Source organism: Suillus bovinus (assembly GCF_016758785.1).
Source record: "Suillus bovinus strain UH-Sbo-P2 chromosome Unknown EDB93scaffold_14, whole genome shotgun sequence".
Classification (NCBI taxonomy): domain Eukaryota; kingdom Fungi; phylum Basidiomycota; class Agaricomycetes; order Boletales; family Suillaceae; genus Suillus; species Suillus bovinus.
Genome location: NW_024542070.1, coordinates 106,362 through 119,164, shown reverse-complemented (window position 1 = coordinate 119,164; position 12,803 = coordinate 106,362). Strand labels below are relative to the sequence as shown.

General features: G+C 47.3%; 4 protein-coding genes across 4 annotated transcripts; 3 read left to right on the top strand and 1 right to left on the bottom strand.

The window, feature by feature from the left end:
• The first annotated feature begins 976 nt into the window (after positions 1-976).
• EDB93DRAFT_1132943 (uncharacterized protein) lies at positions 977-3,257 on the top strand. The gene is made up of 11 exons (XM_041449019.1): positions 977-1,374; positions 1,427-1,469; positions 1,517-1,589; positions 1,644-1,693; positions 1,744-1,857; positions 1,911-1,993; positions 2,056-2,263; positions 2,312-2,408; positions 2,457-2,521; positions 2,579-2,669; positions 2,722-3,257. Exons 1-11 carry the CDS (start codon positions 1,215-1,217, stop codon positions 2,848-2,850), a joined length of 1,113 nt encoding a protein of 370 aa, XP_041309692.1. The 5' UTR covers positions 977-1,214; the 3' UTR covers positions 2,851-3,257.
• A 186-nt stretch (positions 3,258-3,443) lies between these two features.
• On the top strand, positions 3,444-5,232 carry EDB93DRAFT_1132941 (uncharacterized protein). The gene is made up of 3 exons (XM_041449018.1): positions 3,444-3,746; positions 3,801-4,027; positions 4,078-5,232. The coding sequence occupies exons 1-3, from the start codon at positions 3,562-3,564 to the stop codon at positions 4,908-4,910; spliced, it is 1,245 nt and encodes a 414-aa protein (XP_041309691.1). The 5' UTR covers positions 3,444-3,561; the 3' UTR covers positions 4,911-5,232.
• A 175-nt stretch (positions 5,233-5,407) lies between these two features.
• Positions 5,408-9,072, bottom strand: EDB93DRAFT_1269129 (uncharacterized protein). The gene is made up of 5 exons (XM_041454293.1): positions 7,928-9,072; positions 7,203-7,870; positions 6,974-7,150; positions 6,149-6,919; positions 5,408-6,098 (listed from the first exon to the last, which is right to left on the bottom strand). The coding sequence occupies exons 1-5, from the start codon at positions 9,004-9,006 to the stop codon at positions 5,779-5,781; spliced, it is 3,015 nt and encodes a 1,004-aa protein (XP_041309690.1). The 5' UTR covers positions 9,007-9,072; the 3' UTR covers positions 5,408-5,778.
• A 73-nt stretch (positions 9,073-9,145) lies between these two features.
• Positions 9,146-12,604, top strand: EDB93DRAFT_1239537 (uncharacterized protein; the record flags this gene model as incomplete). The annotated part of the gene is made up of 16 exons (XM_041451645.1): positions 9,146-9,208; positions 9,288-9,408; positions 9,587-9,853; positions 9,907-10,301; positions 10,353-10,450; positions 10,504-10,609; positions 10,660-10,891; positions 10,949-11,098; positions 11,158-11,442; positions 11,496-11,605; positions 11,665-11,737; positions 11,795-12,013; positions 12,067-12,170; positions 12,223-12,409; positions 12,461-12,495; positions 12,548-12,604. The coding sequence occupies 16 exons, from the start codon at positions 9,146-9,148 to the stop codon at positions 12,602-12,604; spliced, it is 2,502 nt and encodes an 833-aa protein (XP_041309689.1).
• Between the last annotated feature and the right edge of the window lie 199 nt (positions 12,605-12,803).

Sequence of the window (12,803 nt, the reverse complement as noted above, 5' to 3'; positions counted from 1 at the left end):
TTAGCTGCATGATAGCTGTAACTTGTTTACAGAATGTCCGTTGAATCTTTGCCGTACACCAACTGAGTTGGCTTGCCGCAGTGTCATCGTAGTGAACAGTGATAAGCGAAGAAATCAAGATGTACTAGCTCTTCAACACAATGAGTAGCCGCAGCTGTGTCGTCCGTCGCCACGCTAAATGCCTCCTTCGACTCTTGATTGGTTGGATCACTTTTTGGAAACCATCGGCTCGGCCTAAATATGCTAGAGACCTGCGCTGGTGCTGCCATGGCTGCAATCAGTGGATAGAACGTTGACATTACAATGTTACGACCGCGCTGATCCAAGTCTGTGGCATGCACTTAATCATCACGGGGAACTTGATTTGTACCTCGGTCCTCGGCGTCAGCGCCCAGCCTCAAGTCTCCGAGCAAAATGTGCGGCCTCTTGTCAGTAGGAAGAAATCGTGAAACCTCGTCCGTCGGAACATAAAGTTCAACTGAAAGGACGCAATGACAACGGTAAGGAATCGCTTAGTCAGCGAACGGGGGACAAGTTCATCGACAACGTGCACAACCCCAGAGACTTCAAGATCTGACGTTCAGCTGCAAACGGCTTTCTTGGTACCTGTGCAACTATGTTTTATTATAGTCCAGGTTATCGGAAGTAAAACTTTCGATGCTGATTTTTTTGCGTTACCAGTGAATGCATATGATCATGATATCGGTCTACCCAGTCTCCTCTGCATCCTTAACCTCCTTACATCTAATTGCTTTCATAACCCATATAGGTGACAGAACATACTATTTTTGCTACGACACGTTCACATGGCACAAGCTCAAGAAGGATGGTTCTGTTGGTGGTTTGTCACTTTCTCTTTCCAAGTACTACCGGTACTAAACAAGACATTCGACGAAGTAGAACTGTTTTGCTCTGAAGTTGGCAGGTGTGCCGACGAGTTACATGTGTAATTCGCGGGATTCTCTGAACTTTAAAGTGGCAGGTGCCACTGTCACAGGTTCCAAAGATTATCGAACTCATACCCCTTATTTCATGAACTCCGCTGTTTTTGGGGAGAGCAGCTCTGGTCATGAGCGGTAGGGCCCGACTGAGTGCCCCCGTATATTTGAGTTCCGAGCGATGCCTGTGGAGCCTTACGTATTTTTGCGTTGCAGTCACAGCTGGTTCCATGTAAGATAATATTGTTCGAGTTTCGTTAGAAGCTGCTCGCATATATGGCAAGAACAAGCCCCTTCAAGCACTCCGTACCCTACTTAAGGAAAACCTTCATTTTCAGGCCTCTTCAGGTCATCCCCCTCTGTACTATCGTCCTCGTGCATCCGAAAGCTACCATGGTCGACTGGCACTCCCAAGAGACGCTAGTCGCCAACGCTGGTACGTCAGAAATATCTCGTTTGGATTTATTGGCCTTACATGGTGTGAGTAGAGGCATTCAGCAAGTTTATGCATGTACTCTTTGGGCTCTACATGTAAGATGCGTTCAAGTGAATCAAGGATTGTCGCTGATACGGCGCAGATGGGAGTTCGTTAGTTCCCTGGATTTTGACTGGCAGTTCATCTCGGGCAAGAGGCGATTCCGATGGCCCTTGGTAAGCATCCATAACATCTGAGTGGACCCCTCCTCGAACAATAATCTGTGACAGATCTTCTACTTTTCTGGTCGCTATAGTTTACTTTTCGCATTAATCGGAATGTAAGTTCCGTCTCTTCATTCGCTCTACCTGTTTTGATGAAGCACATTAGCTCTATTGCGCTCAACGTGACATCCGAGGTCAATTGCCAAGCATTGTATACCTTCAATCAGATCTTTGGAAACACTGCAATAGGCTTAGCCAGCATTAATCTGTCATTGCGAACGTCGGTCGCGAACGTATATATTTATGGCCTGTTGCAACTGACACGCACTATAGCATGGCGGTATGGTCGCAGAACAAATATGTAGTTACCGCCCTTATTCTGATCATTCTGGGTCATTGGTCATTCCTCCTTCATGGTACGCGCAATTCGACCGCTAAACTGGCGCATATATGCGGATTTAACAATTAATTTCTCCAGGGATTTTGTTGAAGGCTGCATGGGTAGATGGAGAATGTGTCATCATCTACACCGACAACCAAATTCTCGCCATTACCTTCATTTACTCCATGGCGTTTGACTTCACAGTCTTGTGCTTAACTGGCTGGAAACTTGCGTTCCCGGCTAATGGTCGTTCCAAACTTATCAAGCTTATATTTGGAGACGGTCTAATCTACTTTGCTATTGCGTACGTTCGCTGTATGCTGCGCCTTCGCTTATTCAATGTTTACCCCAGATTTTTGGCAAACTTGATGGCGACGATCTTCATGCTCATAAACTTGAATGCAGTCCTGTCGATCATTGCGAATGTCCCTGCTGCCATCGCATCAACGGTTTGCACAAATGTAGTCTTTTGAGTGTATGCTAACATGCATTTCCAGATTGTAGCATGTCGCGTCGTACGAAGATTAACCAACTTTACCTCTCAAGGCCCAGAGCTTTTCACGTACGTTCTCAGTTCCTTTTGAACGTTTTTCAACTTATCCCTTGTCTTCACACGCAGTTCCACCCAGGGCTCAACACTCGCATTCAGGAGTAACGCTAGCACAAATCGTCGCATTTCCGTCAAGAAAGGCGACAGTGTACACGTTCAGGTAAAGTTTGCCACAGACACCTCCTTCTGCATTCTGAATACCATATGCCCAGATGGACACATTCGCCAGTCCTGATCGCTCGGTTGCTGAGTACGACGCCAGTGGCAAAATCGTGAAAGACGACGAATTCGACCCCGAGGCACAGATCATCAGCAACGAGTTCAAACGCCCGCCCTACTAGAATGGCACCGTGTCGTCCCGTACGATGATCGCATATTCGTCCAACCCACCCCTCGTATTCGCATTATTAAAACCAGAAATACCATTCATCATTGCACATTGCGATTGTTTCTCGTAATATTGCCTTCGTCTCCTATTTTTCCAGCAATCTTCCTGCCCGTCGTTCTTCGGACTCTTCAGCATATCCTTTCGGCGATCGGCGGTGACTCATTCCTCTCTATCGTGTCTGGCGCGGTTTGCTCCGCCGCGCATCGAGCCCGTTGCTGAAGTGTTCCTGCACTTCAATAACGATCCAAGCCACTCATTGTGAAGCAAGAATACAATAATAATAGAAGTACCAGCAAGTGTACAATCAACTTCTTTAGCGAAAAATATAACTTAATACAGCTGGAACCTCTCTATATCCTGTCATTGGCAGAACCGCCTATGCATCATGAGTTATTTTCTCTCTATCTCGTCCTGCTGCGTTCAAACAGAAAGTGTGAAACGAGAAGTCCAGTATGGACTTGGCGTACGGAGTCTGTAGGAAGGGGAAGTCCGCTCACCGCTTACTAATCAACCGGAGCTAATGTCACCCCAGTGGCGGTGCATACATCGTTCCCCACCTTACTAGACTCATTGTCACTCAAGTCTCGCTTCAACCACAGTACCAGTGCCATTATTGTATCGAGCCTGGCCTCATCTGTCGAAACTGAATGCCAACGTGCAATATATGGAAAACTTGATACTCTGTCACCCGAGGGCGTCTTCTGGTCAGGATCCCAATCAAGCGATAATAGTCAAATGTGAAGTGCCACAGACTATTCCTAATGATCATGTCCTGCTAGAAGTCGACCGCTTCGGTTTCTCCACAAATAATATGACATATCAAGCTTTGGGCGAGGCTTTGCACTTTAGGTCTATCCTTTCCCACAATATTAGACATTTCACCTACTCACTTCGGCATGGTAGGTATTTTGAATTTCACCACGCTCCAGAGGCAGAAGGAGCCTCTTCAAAAACTCACGGTGTGACCCCCGTGTGGGGTTTTGGTACCATTATCAAGTCCACACACCCCAAAGTTCATACTGGAGAAAGAGTGTATGGATACTTCGCCCCAGCACGATATCTTTTGCTCTCAGTATCCCCAGACGTGAACAAATATGCTTTCTTTGTGCCCCGACCTCATCTTCCTCCAGGTGATTTGGTTGATCCATTGATTCACGAAGGCACACGCTAATTGCCATAGACCGCCGACCATACAATCAGATTACGCGGTGCGCCGCGGACCCGTTATATGATCCATCGCCAACTGCGGAAGATCTCACAATGCTCTATCGCCCTCTTTTCTGGACTTCATTTTGGTGCGAGGACTGGCTCAATTCGTCCAATTACAAGGGAGGGTCTACTCATATCCTTATATCTTCTGCCTCTTCAAAGACTGCCTTCTGCCTGGCCTATCTGATTCGCAGGCGTAACTCTCTACAGGGGAGTCCGACAAGACGGGTAATTGGACTCACGTCAACGAAGAATCTCGCTTTTACGAAATCTCTTGGCCTGTACGACCACACTTTTGACTATGTATCATTTGATACGTCACTCGGGAACCTCCCACGGGGACATTGGATATATGTAGACGTTGCAGGTAATGATGCACTTAACGCCAGAGTGCGCGACCATTTTCGCGCGTGTGGCGACTCTGAACTCGCCACATGCATTGCGCTCGGCTTGACGAACATATCAGCTTCTACAATCGAACCTTCGTCTGCTAGCTGGGGTTCTGATTCAGACGTCTCACAGGGAATTGACCCAAAACTGGAACATTTTTTCATGCCCGAATGGCTTTCTATCCGCAAGCAGCAGCTTTCAGTTTCTGCCATCGCTCAGATGCAGAAGGAAGCTTGGACCATGCTTATGTCCGACTGTGGAACCTGGAGTGTGACACTCCGGCGGATTTATGGTCCTGACCAGGTGAAGGCTGCGTATGAAGAAATAGTCAGGCGTGGGCTAGTGCCGGAGGATGCGTTCGTATGGAGTTTATGGGGGGAGACCAGGGAGTATGGTTTGAAGGTGAAGTTGTGAGGCTTCTTGAACCACATCTCATCGTTATCTGTACCAAAACGTGTTTTGTCGGAGCCTGATGCATCTCAGATCTCAGGAGCCATCTCAACGAGACCATTGCGAAACCTACATAACCCACTCCTTGCCCACTCCCCCATAGTAGCAGAAATATGTAAAAGCACGAGAATGCAGGCTTTGAAGCACACTTGTTCAAGGTCAAATTTGGTGCCAATCACCCTAATTATGCTGAACGTCACACATCGGGGATTTCAGCAGTTTAAATGTTTACCTCTTGCAAAATTCCAATCAAAAGCAGATCTGGACCTGGCTAGAGCGTTTTAGAACACTCTAGAATACCTTTCGAATGTGATTTCACTGGCGGTAAAAGGTGGTAAAATAGCAGTTTCCCTGCTGTGTCAACAAATATTATTTGTGTCCCCCGTGCGTAAGTCCTTGGAGCCGAACAAGATTTGCTGAAAATTGAGTTGTCCCTCGAAACAAATTGTTGATTGGGTTTAATACATGATACCTAGCTATCGTCGCCGTGATTGCGCGAGCGATGCGTCTTGCTTGAGTCTGACTCATATGAATTCTACTCTTAGTCACTCAGTACTCAGTCAGTGAGTCACTGCGTTTTCGGTGCAGTGATTGCAGTTAATGGTGCGACATACTTTTCATGTGCTCATTGGATTTATCTCAATCTATTGCACTGACCATCTAAGCGGTACCGGTGGACATGTTCAACAAGTCCAAGCGACGAAAACCGGCTTCCCGTAAAACATATTAAACGAGAGTAAGACAAGTACACGGGGAATTCGAATACTGTACAGGGACAAGGTAATTAGAGAGCCCAGTTGATCATGTAAAATAATGGAACACGAAGGGGAATTTAGGTGCTTTTCTTGATATCTCCAGTATTGGGCGTTTTCATCGTTGCTCTAGGCCTTTGGGGTACCTTTCCTGACGATCTAGCCGCCAGCATCGAGTTCGGTGCTTTGGGAGAAGATTCTAGAGTCACTTGTAACATAGCCATCGATGACCTCGGGCCTTTAGGGTTAGACTTAGCTCCTGCCGGCTGTGTGGTACCCTTTGAGATGGTGTCGCGAGAGGAATTGGCTTTGCTCCGATCAACTGCATTCTCAGAGGCAGTTGAAAGGGACGGAGATGGAGTAGAATTGGATGGAGGTGTCAAGGGGTTATCTATGATGCCTAGGAGCCGGGTGAATTCAATTGAAATGTCCTTGAAAAGATAAACCTACTGAATTGGCACAGCAAAGACGGCCTGCTTTTTGTAGATGCTGATGATGAGGCTTCTCTACTAATGGTGGCAGATGCTGGAGCTTGTGTGTTTTGCGGCTGCTCTGCACTCACTGTCGTTGAACGGGCCGGCGACCCAGAGGGCTGTTCCTTTGCAGGAATATCATCAGGGTTGAAGTTTTTGAATTCAGCATGTCTCTTAGAGCTATTGACCTCGCCAGCTATCGATACGGGGGATTTGATTTGCCCATGTCTCAAAAGTCGGGCTCGGGGTTTTGCCCCAAGCGTGCTTTCCGCTGCAAGCTCAGTTTCCGAGGTAATGCTAACTGATCTGCGATACGCGCCACCGTCGCTGGCTCCCACGGAAGGGCCTTCCGTTGAAGCCACGCTCTTGGATGTGCGTATATTTGGTGAGCTAGCCATAGCTTTCGACGACGTCACACCGCCCGAGGAACCTGAAGTACTTGCTCGTGCAGAATGTTTTCGAAATTTAAAGTTGAAAACAGGCTTCGCAATGACCGGGGAAGATGTCACAGATCTCGACCCCAAAGGAGTTGAAATCGGCGAGCTGGATAAGGCAGACGCAGGTTTCTCGACGGAGCTAGCGGATGAGTCTAGAAAGAGTTTGGGCCGCTTTGTAGCTGGCGTGGAAGTATCGTTTGTGTCTGCAGTACGCTTGAGACTAGTCTTATCTGCAGGAGAGTCGACTGTCTGGGTAGTATTAACACCTAAAGGTGTTTTGTTCGATCCAGTACGGAGAGACTTTTGCTTCGCTAATAAATGTACAGGTGACTAAAGATGTGGTGGATGATTCGATAGTCACTTACTATTAGAGTCCTGCGAGATTATTGGTATCGGTCCTGAGATGATTTCCACGTCAGTCGATGACGCTGAGTCGATCTCCATCGGGCGAGTGGCAGAGAAACCCGGTGCGGTGCTTGAAGACTTGGACTTCAGTTTCCCAATTTTCTTAGAACCGGTGATTTGCTTAGACCGTTGATCAGCTTGTCGTGAGAGTTAGTACTAGATACTGAATCTGAGAGTATTCACACAGACCTGTCGACACGGCTTCAGGGTGCGCCTCAGGCGCTCTGAACTGGATCTGGTCATGAGGGACCGATGGTCTAGATAGACTAGCTTTCTTCTCTTTGAAACTTCCACCTGAGATTTTCTTCGGTGCACACTCCTTCGTTAATTTGCGACTTGAAGATACTGCGAGTTTCTCCTGCAACTCTTTGATTTGTGCATCACGAGACTTGACTAAAGCAACGGCTTCATCTCTCTCCTGGTTCGACTTCGCATAGTGTGCCTGAATTGACGTCAGTTCCTTTTCGAGCTCCTCTATTCGTGACACCTTGGCCATCATAACGTCCTTCGAGACGCTAGCTCCTATTTGCTTCTGTAAATCGTCTATCCGTTCCTTTTGGACAGAGCATTCTCTAGATGTACAGTCAGCATCCACGGCGTCGCATGTTTCAACGTTTACATGCTCTTTGTATTTCTGCCGTTCAGCGACCATGAGCTGCTTCTCGGAGTCACGCTCCTTCGTGACTGCATCGTATTTACCCTCCCACTCTTTTACGATGACCGTAATCTGCATGAGCCGGTTCTGCAGGTCACGGATTTGTACAGATTTGGTTTCAATAGAGTTCCCTGCTTGCCGAATCTTTTCAGCATTCGCCTCGGCTTGACGTTGTTGATCTTGAAAGAGCTGGTCGAAGTTGCTGTTAGAAACACCTGTTAGTAGGACGAAACGATTAGAGGACAGGAGGAAAACATACGATTTGAGAGTGGCTGCACTAGCTGCCGAGGTGGTCCTCGTCTCTTCGAGTGCAATGGCAGCCTCCGCTTTAGCCTTGACTGCGTCATCTCGCTCTACTTTCAATAATTGTGTCTCATTTTCCAGTTTTGTAAGTTTGAATTTCCATTGGCCAAGCAACTCCGTGTTATGTTCCGCTTCCATCTTTAAGCTTTCAAGCTCGTTTCGATCGTGGCACAGCTTACGAAGGTCGCTCTGGAGCTGATTGCGTTGGGCGTCAAGATCTTTGCAACTGTTTTGAGCGGCGGTCAATGTGTTGCTGAGGTGACTGATATGTTCTGTAATAGTTGAAATAAATGTTGATGGCGAGCTGATGTGGTGGGAAGGGGAAGGGGAAGAACTCGGCTTGTCATCTGGAGCACTGGAGGGATCGGGAAGTGACGTGTCTGAGCTATGGATTTGGGATGGGATGAGTTGGAGCCATGGCCCACTCAATATTATCTTCGGCGTGTTAGATGTTACAGAGTCATCTTGACTAACAGCAATCCCAACTCGCTGAAGCGCATCCTGAACCGCCATGAGGTGGCTGCGAGCTTCATCTGCTGCTCTTTCAGCTTCAGAAGCGGTGTTCCGTGCAGTAGTTGCGTCTACTCTAGCTTGCAAAGCGATATTCTGTACTTCAGTGGCCCCCTTTGTATATCTGGCCAGTTCGTTTGAAAGGTACGCAACCTTATCCTCAGCATCACGTCGCTTGTTTGATTCTTCCAGAACCACTTTCGAATACGATACGCGACACTCTTTATGTTGTTGCTGAAGATGTGATATTTGTCGCTGGCCAACTTCGAAAGCCTGTTGTCTTTCAGTCCTAATGAGATCTAGGATCAAATTTGCACCATTATGTATGGAACTAGACATCGGCCCCATGCCTATAGTATTTTCGTTACTATCTGAAGTGGCAGTCAATGGAGGGGACCGTGTATGAGGTTGAGGATAAATGGAAGTGCCGTTTGACGTCATATCTTTGATGAATGTAGCAGATGATGATTGTGGTAGTTGTGCATCTGTGATGGGTAGAATGGAAGTAACTTGCGGAGTGGCCATGCCTGCAAGGCAGTGCAAGCTGACTTGAAGCGTAATCAATTTAGTTTGTTTGGATCTAAAGCCCTTGCCAAACAACAGTTTCCAACAGCAGCCAACGACTCTTACTTACACTTGCCAAGTTGCCAGTGTGATAGTCTACATGCATGCAAACAGACACATACCACAACCGCCGCACAGCGCTGGGGAATCCTTACAAAGGAACGTCAGAAACCTCTTCACTTGGCGATTCTTTAGCTGACACTTACTTCCCAGGGTTGCGACCTCGGATCGACCCAAGTCAGATGCCATCTCCAATTGACGTGATAGAATCTGACAAGGAGAAATGGGAAGGAAATTCATTCATGACGTTACCCGGGAACAATCCACCATTATCAACGTCCGACTTTACAGCGTTTGACCAAGGTAAGTCTTATTTCCTCCCAGGAATGTAACGCTCGGGCTAGGTGCTATGCGTGGTGCGACGTAGACAACACCTTTTCATACAATCGTATGCCATACTGGTCTCATTGCAGACATTGTCAATTTGTTACCTTGGCTTCGAGTCTTGCTCCGAGGTCATCAAGTAAATCCTTTGTTACAGGAAACTCGAGTCCAAAACACGTTAGAGTATCAACGTGGAACCTTCCAAGCTCCTCTTATCTGGCAAAAGAGTGCGATATTCCCCTTGCGGCAGTGTTTCAGCCATTTGCAGACCTTGATCCTCGCGAAGAGTCTATCCCAGTCGTGGACTGTGGTGATTCAGGTCCTCCTCGGTGCGAGAAGTGTAGAGGGTACATTAATCCTTGGTGTACATGGACTGCCGGTGGATGGAGATGGAAATGTAATCTTTGCGGTCATGAAACTCAAGGTATGACATGGTGTGACCTTTAAAGTGACTGGCATCTCAGTCTTGGTTTTCAGTATTGCCGGATTATTTTTGCAATCTGGATGCAAACCTCACGAGAATCGATCTTCCAAACCGTCCCGAATTGAACAAGGGAACTGTTGACTTCATAGTCTCAGGAAAAGAGTACTGGGCGCCTCCACCTCTGCCGAGGATGAGTTCGTCGTATTTCTCGATCGACCCTCCTTCCTCTCAAGCACGCGAGCCCAAATCCCTGAACTGTCTTTTTGCCTTTGACGTCTCGTTGGAAGCTATACGAACAGGCTTTCTTAAATCTGCTTGTTATATTCTGCGAGATTTGCTCTACGGCAGTACCTCCCTTGACGGGACTTGGTTAGAGCCATCCTTCCCCCAAGGTTCTCAGCTTGCGATTCTGACATATGACACTTCTCTACACTTCTATGATCTGTCTGTAAGCGCACAACTCGCATCATTGTATCAAGTTGATATAGACAAATTCTAGCCAGCCTCGTCATTGGCAAGCATGATCGTGGTTTCCGATTTAGAAGAAGTCTTTATTCCTTTGCGTGAGGGCTTGTTTGTGGACCCCTGGAAATCCAGGTCAGGAACGTTCATTACCTTAATTCTCAAGCCACTCTCATTAGCTTCTTAAGGACCGCTATCGAAGGTCTACTTAAGGCATTACCGGAACGTTATCTAGATACCGTCATCGATAATGCAGCGCTTGGGGGAGCGCTACTTGCTGGGCTAGCTTCGCTTGTACGTCCCAGGTAATAATCACGTGATCTAGGCTTAAACATGCTCTGCAGGCAGGCCGAGGGGGGCACATCATTGCTTTCCAGAGTGTATTACCTGCAATCGGACCCGGTGCTCTTGAACCACTACATGATCAAGCCTCATTATATGGCACGGAAAAAGAGCGAACTATGTTCCTCCCTCGTCATCAGACATGGAGAGACATTGCTGAGGAGTGCTCAGAGGAGGGTATTGGTGTCAGTATGTTCCTTGGGATGAGCAAACCTATCGATATTGGATCCATTGGCAAGTCTTTCTTTTTCCCGCTGTCAGTGCCCTCATTGCTAAGCAACAGCTGCACAGGTATTGTATCTTCTACCACTGGCGGCGAACTGTTTTTCCATCCTAGGTTTAATCCTGCACGAGATCAACACGTTTTGACTTCTCAACTACGGCGTTTGCTAACTCGGACGACAGTGTACAATTGCTTATTGCGCGTGCGATGTTCCAATGGTAAGTGTTTATCGATGAATATCTTCCCCAAAGAAGTCACGAAGGAGCATGTTGTGCAGGCCTTCGAATATCAAATTATTATGGAAATTTCCATGAGCGTTCTGTATCGGACTTGGACATTGGAATTCTTGACTCCGATAAAGCCATATCCGTGCATATCGAGCACTCACGCAAGTTGGATGCTCGAGAGTATGCATTCTTGCAGTGCGCTGTGCTCCATACAACACTAGATGGCCAACGTCGTGTCCGAATATGTAATCTTGCCTTGGAAGTGGCAGACTTGGCCGCCAACGTTTTTAGGTATGCTGATATGGATGCCGTAGTGTGTCATTTAGCAAGGGAATGTCCGACTCTAGCTTCTCTTTACCACCATCGATTTTCCTCACATTCATTCCAGCGATGTCAAAACTGACTTCACGACGAATGGCTCACATTCGAGAAGACTTGACTGATAGATGTTCATCCATATTACTCGGCTATCGGCGAAATTGTGCGGCTGCTACCGCTGTCTCTCAGGCGAGTTTGCCAGATATCATCTCCGTCTCTTTCATTAACAAGCTTCGCAGCTAATTATACCTGAAGCATTTCGAGCTCTGCCTGTATACACCCTAGCAATCATGAAGTGCAAACCCCTCAAAGGTGTGCTATTGTGATTCGGCCGTTTCTTGCTTTTGTCGATCAACATGCTTTACGCAGGTCGTAATGTATCCGCGGACGTGCGCAACTATCATTCTCAGAAGATTCTATCTATGAGCGTGCGCACAACAATGCAGTATCTCTATCCCCGCCTGCTTGCGGTCCACGACTTGGCAGATGGCATAGCGCTTCCAGACCCCACAACAGGTCAGATGTCCTTTCCGTCATTGATGCGGAACAGCCACACCTACATGGAAGCAAACGGCGTCTATCTAATAGGTTTGTGCCGCACTTCTTTCGGTACAACTTCTTTACCTACGTCCTTCCATCAGATAACGAAGATCTCATGATATTTTGGGTCGGTTCCAGTGTTTCCCCCCAATTACTTCTTGACCTATATGGCGTGGATGACCTCCTAGCTCTGGATCCGAATATCGTCAGTGCCCAGGTTGGCTAAGACATCCTTTCTTTGACCTTCGTTATCACAGATCCAGCTCCCTGTTCTTCACACTCGATTGTCTGCTCAGGTTAGAAATATACTCACGCATCGCTACGCTCAGCGAGGTCGCACCCCGAAGATGCTTCTTGTTCGCCAAAATATGGATGGGACGGAAATTGAGTTTAGTGACATGCTTGTCGAAGACCAGAATAATGCTGCCATGTCATATTTGGACTGTAGGTCTCATCTATGAGCTGCTTGTCGTACCTTGCTGATTAGCAACTTAGTTTTGTGTTTGATTCATAAACAGATTAATGCTGCGGTATTGCACTTCTTCTTCTTCTCCATCGTCTAGACTCACTTCCCTTTGATAGCTTACAAACGGCGAGTCGTTATCTGGAGGACCGAGCCTGCGAGGATCTCCATGGTAACACCACGCCATATCATTGGCACTCTACACTCGGCATCGTATTACATTGCTCTGAAATTTTATATCGTTAAATTAACTGTTCTTTCCATGTTTCGCTTCCATTCCTCTATCAGCCTAAGCTTAAATGCTCCTAAAGTGTTGCAGCATGTGGCAGGAGCTCCCATGATTCCCATGTGGTGCTGCTATACAGAGCCTGGTTC

Excerpts from the sequence above, each read along its gene's own strand:
- EDB93DRAFT_1132943 (XM_041449019.1), top strand. The coding sequence starts at position 1,215 with ATGGCAAGAACAAGCCCCTTCAAGCACTCCGTACCCTACTTAAGGAAA. Across the intron at positions 1,590-1,643 it reads GGCGATTCCGATGGCCCTTG|ATCTTCTACTTTTCTGGTCG; the intron begins GTAAGCATCCAT and ends AATCTGTGACAG. Across the intron at positions 2,522-2,578 it reads CAAGGCCCAGAGCTTTTCAC|TTCCACCCAGGGCTCAACAC; the intron begins GTACGTTCTCAG and ends CTTCACACGCAG.
- EDB93DRAFT_1132941 (XM_041449018.1), top strand. The coding sequence starts at position 3,562 with ATGGAAAACTTGATACTCTGTCACCCGAGGGCGTCTTCTGGTCAGGAT. Across the intron at positions 3,747-3,800 it reads GGCGAGGCTTTGCACTTTAG|GTATTTTGAATTTCACCACG; the intron begins GTCTATCCTTTC and ends TCGGCATGGTAG. Across the intron at positions 4,028-4,077 it reads CCGACCTCATCTTCCTCCAG|ACCGCCGACCATACAATCAG; the intron begins GTGATTTGGTTG and ends TAATTGCCATAG.
- EDB93DRAFT_1269129 (XM_041454293.1), bottom strand. The coding sequence starts at position 9,006 with ATGGCCACTCCGCAAGTTACTTCCATTCTACCCATCACAGATGCACAA. Across the intron at positions 6,920-6,973 it reads AATCTCGCAGGACTCTAATA|CGAAGCAAAAGTCTCTCCGT; the intron begins GTAAGTGACTAT and ends TACATTTATTAG. Across the intron at positions 6,099-6,148 it reads GTCTTTGCTGTGCCAATTCA|GCATCATAGATAACCCCTTG; the intron begins GTAGGTTTATCT and ends CCCGGCTCCTAG.